Genomic DNA, 7786 nt, shown 5'->3' with positions numbered 1-7786 from the left:
CTCCTAAGCTGCTCTAAAACAAGTCAAACCCACTGGATAACTGCCTTCAGTAGAGAGACTAATGCAATAGTGAGCTGTCTGCAGAATAAGAGTTCCTTCCGTATGTTAGCACTTTTGACACTCATTACAACTGAACTTTAACCATATTAACATTCATCCTTAATGAGACTATTAATATGAGCTTTTAAAAAGCATAAATATTATAAAGCGTAGAGAACACTAAAGTCTCCTGGAGTGAGGAAGAGGGAAAAGAAATCCAGGTTATCTTTCTTAATAAGAAGCATATACAATACACTGTAAAGCCATCATGTTCATGATGTGTACAAGATGTAATGTCCTCTATCATACAGTAAAAAATATCTACTAAGATGGCAAATTAAAATAGACTTGTACTGAGCGCTTGTTGGGCCTGGTATTGCAGAGAATGGATGCAAAGAAGAATATACTAATTCCTGCCTTTAAGGAGCATATGGAGGATGGGGAGCAGAAAAACAGAAAATTACAACAGAGAGTATTAGTACCTATGAGAGAGGTCAGCACAGGGGGAAGAGGCTGAACCTAACCCAGCCAAGGGCAGGTAGTCAAAGAAGACTTCTGGAAGGAGCTAAGTCAAAAGATGAGTAGGAGTTAGCCTGGCAAAGAAAGGCAAAGGCATTTCAGGTAAAGGGGACAGAGTGTGCAACAGGCACTAAAGATTAAAGTTAAGATAACTCAAGAGTGGAAGATAAAGTGGATGAGCAAGGACCAGGTCACAAAAGGCCTTGTATGCCACCCTAAGGAATTTGAACTTTATTCTGAAGGCCACTGAAGAATTTTATTAATGTGGGGTAAGGCTACACCTAAAAATACATACTAAGCTCCAACTACGTACCAGATGCAACAGTGAAGACAGACATGATTTCTATAATCAAGGTTCCTAATGTAAATGGTTTTACAATAAACAAGCAAATCATTGTAAATTACAATAAATGCTACAGAATCAAAGAATAAAGTGCTTTGAGAGACCCTAATGGGATGGAGACAGCATGGATAAGAATGACACACCCAACATGGGCAGGGTCAGAAAAGGCCTCTCAGACTGAGGAAGTGACATTTAAACTGAGACATAAAGAAAGAGAAAGCACTCCAGGCAAAGGAAAATAATACGTGCAAAGGCCATGAGTGATAGTTTTGCATGTTCGAGGAAATGTAAGAAAGCCAGTGTGTCTGGGGGGTACAGAGGGCAAGGCGGCGCGTGACAAGAAGTGAAAACTGAAAGGAGCCAGGACATACACAACCTTGTAGGCCATGACAAGGAATTGAGATTTTATTCTCAGTGCGACAAACCATTAAAGAATTTTAAGCAGAGGAATGACATGATCTTAAAATTGTTAAAGATCATTCTAGGTATCTGATGGAGAATGGATTAAAGAAACAAAAATGGAAGAAGAAAGACCACTGAGGAAGCTACCGAAATTGTACAGAGAAATGTGATGGTTATTTGGACTAGGGTTATAACTATGTAGATAAAAAGGTATGGATGGTTCTAAAGGTAGAATCAAAGGGTTAGTATACAAAGGGTGGAAGAAAGGAAGAACTCAGTGGTGACTCCTAGGTTTCTGGCTTGGGCAACTGCATAGATAATGACATGGGGAACACTGAGGTGAAACTGGCTTGAGGAAGAAATCAAGAGTTTTTGGTTTTAAAATGTTAAGTGTAGTAGGCTGAATAATGTCCCCCAAAGCTATCCCAGGAATCTGTAAACGTAGTCTTATATGGGAAAAGGATCCTTTGTAGATGTGATTAAATTAAGGATCTTGAGATGGGGGCATTATCTTGGATTATCTGATTGGGCCCTCAATGCTATCACATGTATCCTTATAAGAAAGGGCAGAGGGAGATCTCACAGACATGGGAAGAGAAAGCAGTGTGATCATGGAGGCAGAGATATGAGTGATGTGGCCACAAGTCAAGCAATGCCAGCAGCCACCAGAAGCTGGAAGAGTCAAGGAATAGATTCTCCCCTAGAGGCTCTGAAAGGAGCATGGTCCTATCAACACCCTGATTTTGGTCCAATGATACTGATTTCAGATTTCTGGCCTATAGATATGTGAAAGAATACATTTCTGTTGTCTTAAACCACCAAGTTTGTGGTAATCTGTTACAGCAGCCACAGGAAACTAATGCATTAAATTGGAGCTGCCTATAAAGCATCTAGATAGAGATTTCAAATAAGCTGTTGGTATAAGAGTCTGAAGTTCGAAAGTCAGAGTTGTTTTAAATATTCCTAAGGCTTTGAAAGTTGTACTCTTACCTCCAGGTCTTTTCGGATGTTCTCAAACTCCTCAATGTCATCAAGCTTCAGCTCCAGACGGGTTGGTTTTCGTCGCAGCATACTGAAGTCGACACTAAGGACCAAACCCGGTGAACTATTAACTGTTAAAAATGGCAGAGAAGAGGAAAAACTGAAGGAGATAAATCTCAGCTACAAATATAAGATCACTTTGTAAAAATGCACACTAAAATGAATAGCAATGCAGAAGACTCATCTGGATTCACACATAGACTTCTAAGTCTTTAGGTGTCTGAATATTACATTTTTATTACATGATGGAGATCCACCACTCTGTATTTCCAAAAAACTCTTTCTTCAAAAACTTAAAATAGCAAGCTGCATATGAAAGAAAATTCTAAGCAACAATCACTTTACTCTCATGCTACAGTCACAAAGACATATTCTAGCTAAGAGAATAACGTTAAAATATCACATCTTAATTCAGTAGTGTTAGTGGGCAAATACACAAGCCATTAAATTTGATCAACTCTACATGAGAATTATGAGCTATATGTGATAACTCTTGAGTGCTAAAATCAGTTTACTAAATCTTGTGAAACTCCCTCTAACTCACCTATTCACAGGATTATCCTCACAGTCTAAAACGGTCCTAAATGGATAGGTCCTTCATTAAACAAACACTTCTTGTGCTCCAGCTGCAGAGTTAAAAGATAACAGCCACAGTCTGTGGAGACAGAAAATTTCATATAGTGTTCTAAGAACTCCGATGAGGATAATGTAATGGCATCACACAGGCCCAATCCACTCTGGGCTGAGCATGGGGTGGACAGGGACATGAAAGACTTCCTGGAGGAGACGATGTCTTAGTTAAGTTGTGAAGGGCAGGCAGAGAAAGGGAAGTAAGGGTATTATTCCACGCAGAGAGAAGGATGAAAAGTGGCTCAAGAAAACACACCAGTCGGAAAACCCAGGTAATGCTTATGCTAAGAAAAAACATTTTTTGGAGGAAAAAATAAAATTCCCCAAGTTTAAAATCTGTAGATGTCATAATCTTTATATTCTCAACAGCATCCAGTAGAGTGTAAATATAACCAGGCAGTAAATGTTTTGATGAATAAACCAGAGATCCAAAATAAAGTGAAATGAGCTTTACTTGAGCACTGTGCTATGCTTTTGCATTCCCATTCTTTATAACACAGAAACCCTGTGATAATAAATGGGAATACGTGAAAGCTCCTTTATCTATTATCATTATTATTATCATTATTATTACATGTATCTAGGATGTATATAGGACTGCGACATATACAAAGGAAATGTTTCCTTCTCTCTCCCATGAATCTTGGGATAGATACAGGTGATATTATCAAACCAACATAAAACCACATCACATTTCAAATTGCTCTGTACTAAATAAGATACTATTTTGATTCCAATGTAGATAAATGGTACGTTCGCGGAGAGAGATGCTTAAAAGAAAAACACTGCTTTGCACTCTTAACTTTCGTGCAAATTGAAAAGCTAGCCACCAGGAAGCAGTATAGGGTAATGGGTAAAAAGTGCTTGCTCTGGAGACTAGAGGGCAGAAGTTCTAATACCATCCACTGCTTACCTTGAACAATTAGCATCATCTTTCACTAGTTCTTAGTTTCCGTATTTATACTGTTTTTGTTTGCACTGAATGACGTAATGCAGAGTAAGTTCCTGGAATATAACTTGGCATTTAGTAAACGCTCAATAAATAACAGCCATTTTTATTGTAACTGTTCTTGCAGAGAGGAGCGGGAAACACCAATATTTTCAGCATCTCCAGCCCCCACCACGAGGGCAAAAACCTTGTCTTGTTTATCTCCGATTCCCCAGCACCCAGAGGACAACGAGGCCATGCCAGAGTTGTCTGCGTGTACCTGACGCCTCGCATCCATAATCTCATTCAGAATCTGATACAAAGAAGGGGCTGAAAACAATAAAATCAGGCCGTGGCTCCTCCAGGTCTTTACTTTGGTGCTAGAGGGCTCTTTAAGCTTAATTTCTTGTTGCTGCCCAAATCCACCTTAAATTCACCAAGCTTAGAGAGAAGCCCCGAGGAGAGCACCTCCCGACAGCAGAGAACAGCAATCCCACCACAGCTCCAGGGCAGCACTCGTGAGTTCAGAGCAACGGCTTCCATGGCAACATGGTCCCCGGCTCCAAGACAACGTAAACCGCTTGTAAGGCCAGAAGAGCCTGCAGGCCCCAGAAGCCCTCGATTCGCTCAGGAGTTTAGCCCAGAGTCGCGCGACTCGACCCTCCTACCTCTTTTCAATCCTGCTCAGCCCCGGTTCCCGGAAGCACGATACCTACCATGAATGTAAGCCAACTAAACTACACTTCCCAGACTGCTCTGAGCCTGTCTCTTCGCGGAACCTCGACCTTCGCGTGCGTTTCTCCGAGGGTCAAACCTCTCGACGCGCCCACAATCGTTCCTACTACAATTCCCATCGTGCTCCACGCCTCCCTGGACGTTGCGTCACTCTCGAATCACTTCCGGTCGGTGACGTAGTTCCGCTTTGCTCGGCGCGCGGTGAATTGTCTGAAACTTAGAGCTCGGCTTTGCTGGATCTTCGCGGCTCCGGATCCCAGCATGGCTACCTCACGAGCCACTTCCACGGTACAGATCTGAGCTCTCCCTGGGGAGCGCCGAGGGGGTTGGGGAGGCCCCTGCGGAATGGAGCCGTTAGGGGACGGGCTAAGGCGGTGGCGGGGCTGAAGAGGAAGGCCATGAGATTCAGTCTTGTCTTTTCCCGAGCAGCATTTTCCTTATTCCTAAGAGCTTTCATGTGCTTTAAGCTCGTTTGCATCTCGCGTACACCCGCGAACTGTAAAGACGTCTTCGGACTGGTCCAAAAATGGAGCTCTGAAAGAGAGTAGTGTCCTGGTTAAGACTTACGTTTATATCAGGTCTCTTAATTATAATGAGGCCTCTTAATTACAATTACAATTAATTTAATACGAGAGGCATGTCCTGTGCAGTGCCTCTCGTCTTAAAACGTTGGAAATGTGTAGACTGGTAACTGTGTAACGTGTTACCCGTTGGCATTGGTAATTTCAGTTATCCTTTATATTTCCTCTGTGATGAGCTATAACCCTGGAAGTTTTGTAAAACCCAAGAAGAAATTGCACTTCCAACCGAATGAATCAAAGCAAACGTTTGATAGAAGAATCATCTAGAGAAATTAAGTAGTTTTACCAACCTGTCAACCTCTTTCTTGTCTGAGCGACAACACCCCCAACCCAACCCCCATCAGTGAAGACGCATCTTAATTGGTGCCCTCCTTGTCCTTTCCTTTGGGGAGGAAATAGAATTGAAGCCCATAATGACCTTGGTCCTCTGGGGAAGCCTAGTAAATCGCAAAGATTAAGCCTTAGGTTAATCCAGGTCTTTGATTCAGCAGGCAACCAAAACTAAGGCACCTGATGACTTAGTCGCTCCTGTTGTGAAGAAACCACACATTTATTATGGAAGTTTGGAAGAGAAGGAGAGGGAGCGTCTGGCCAAAGGAGAGTCTGGGATTTTGGGAAAAGAAGGACTTAAAGCAGGAATTGAAGCAGGAAATATTAACATAACCTCTGGTAAGATGCAAATTGTGCGTCCATCTTTATCTTTGGTGCTCAAATTTTCTGCAGTGAATACCTTCCTAAACTTAAATATCACTAGTTTTATACTGCCAAAATGTTTGTTTTTAAACTTACATCTACATATGGCCATACTTTGCCCACCCTGTTTAGCATCATCCAGAGAGCCTTTTTGCTTAAAAGCTTTTAAACAGTTTTTCTTCCATGAATTGTTAGTGATTTTACCAGGAATTTATTTAGTGTGTATAACTGACCCTCGAACAATACGGGTTTGAACTGTGTGGGTCCATTTATACACAGATTTTTTTCAGTAAATACTGTAAATGTATTTTCCTTATGATTTTCTTAACATTCTTTTTTTGTCCAGCCTCCTTTAAGGAAACAGTATATAATACATGTACAAAATATGTCTTAAATAAATGTATTTTCCTTATGATTTTCTTAACATTTTTTTTTGTCCAGCCTCCTTTAAGAAAACATGTACAAAGTATGTCTTAATCGACTTACTGGTAAGGCTTCTAGTCAGCAGTAAGCTGTTAGTAAGTTTTGGGAGAAGTCAAAAGTTCTGTGTGGATTTTAAACTGCACAGGGGATTGACACTCCCTCCACTACATCATTCAAGGGTCATTGTATTTGGATTCAGATTGATTCCATTTGTCTTTTGGAAATCTAGCACAGTTCTGGCATTGGTTTAGAATTACTATGGTTTTTAATATTCTCCTGTTTTTAGTTTCCAATTATTTTTCTCCCAAAATGAAATACGTTTTTAAGTTAGAAAGATATTAGTTATTTTTATTTTGAAAAAAAATCATTGTAGAAATGTGTGAAGTAGATAAACCTTTAATCTTTATTAATTGGGTCTATATCTTTTAGAAAATTTAATAAAGCTATAAAAATAATTTTTTTCCCATAAACGAAGCCATGATATGCAAATTATTTTGTAACATGCATTTTTCATGCTATGTACTATTAGGACTCTTTCGTGTCAGTCGCTTGCAGTCTACTATATTTTTAAAATAAAGCCGTACATGTTTGTAATTAGAAATTCAAAGAGTACAGAAGGGTATAAAATGAAAAGACTTCTTTGCAGAAGGGACTTCTGTCAAGTTTCTCATTGTTCCTCTCACACATTTTTTTCTATACACATGCATGTTAGTGACTTTTTTAACCTTTTATGCTTTTTAAAACATAACTGCATCACCACTATACTTACCCCTTTCAACCAAATGCTTGTATTTGGTGTGGGTTTTTTAACTAGCTGCTAGATTAACCGAAAAGCCTTATAATCAAGGTATATCATTTTCATGGTAATTATTTCTACTTTACTAGTTTCATTTTTAAGTGTTTTCATACTGAGACTGTATAAGACAATAGCTTTGGCAGTTGTTAAAATAATATTTCTGTTTTATCTCCTGGATAGAAGACTGGTTAACTCATTTGCTAAAGATGTGCCATACTCTTTACTTTCTCTTCTCATCTAAGCTACGTGTTTATATAGGTGTATGTAGGTGTAAGATTGCCAAATGAAACAAGATGACTTGAACTATTTTGCTGCCTTTTAAAGCTGTGTCATTTAGTTTTCTGTCTGTGCGTAAGTTGATAAATTGAGAAAAAGTAAACCAAGTATGTAATAGATTAGACAGTTAACTTTCGCTAAGGGCATACACAGACTCCAGTTGTAAGAAGTTACTTCTTTTTTCCTATTTGAAGAATATCTGGTGATTATGCTTGCGTTGCTTGTTCTCTTTGTAGGAGAAGTGTTTGAAATTGAAGAGCACATCAGTGAACGACAAGCTGAAGTATTAGCCGAGTTTGAGAGAAGGAAGCGAGCCCGGCAAATCAATGTTTCCACAGACGACTCAGAGGTCAAAGCTTGCCTTAGAGCCTTGGGGGAGC

At 39.8% G+C, this 7786-nt stretch overlaps 2 protein-coding genes across 8 annotated transcripts in view; one reads left to right on the top strand and one right to left on the bottom strand.

Annotated features, from left to right (window-relative positions):
* Positions 1 to 4737, bottom strand: part of CDC26 (cell division cycle 26) — an 8294-nt gene extending 3557 nt beyond the window's left edge. Inside the window, exons 1-3 of one of the 6 annotated variants that reach the window (XM_025050487.1) lie at positions 4619 to 4737; positions 2889 to 2999; positions 2294 to 2387 (exon numbers count right to left, since the gene is read on the bottom strand). In XM_025050487.1, coding sequence (XP_024906255.1) covers positions 2294 to 2374 — 81 coding nt within the window. In that variant the 5' untranslated portion in view covers positions 2375 to 2387; positions 2889 to 2999; positions 4619 to 4737. Of the gene's footprint in view, positions 1 to 2293; positions 2416 to 2888; positions 3000 to 4570 lie in introns of all 6 variants that reach the window. The other 5 variants (XM_015593344.2, XM_006917120.3, XM_015593343.2 and 2 more) reach the window with 5 other exon arrangements.
* A 35-nt stretch (positions 4738 to 4772) lies between these two features.
* Positions 4773 to 7786, top strand: part of PRPF4 (pre-mRNA processing factor 4) — a 13942-nt gene continuing 10928 nt past the window's right edge. Inside the window, exons 1-3 of one of the 2 annotated variants that reach the window (XM_006917118.3) lie at positions 4773 to 4925; positions 5710 to 5887; positions 7643 to 7786. The exon at positions 7643 to 7786 is cut by the window's right edge and continues 40 nt beyond it. In XM_006917118.3, coding sequence (XP_006917180.1) covers positions 4899 to 4925; positions 5710 to 5887; positions 7643 to 7786 — 349 coding nt within the window. In that variant the 5' untranslated portion in view covers positions 4773 to 4898. Of the gene's footprint in view, positions 4926 to 5706; positions 5888 to 7642 lie in introns of both variants that reach the window. The other variant, XM_006917119.3, reaches the window with a different exon arrangement.

This window comes from Pteropus alecto, unplaced genomic scaffold, assembly GCF_000325575.1.
Source record: "Pteropus alecto unplaced genomic scaffold, ASM32557v1 scaffold226, whole genome shotgun sequence".
Classification (NCBI taxonomy): Eukaryota; Metazoa; Chordata; class Mammalia; order Chiroptera; family Pteropodidae; genus Pteropus; species Pteropus alecto.
Note: the sequence above shows the minus strand (reverse complement) of the source record. Positions and strands in the feature narration are given on the sequence as shown.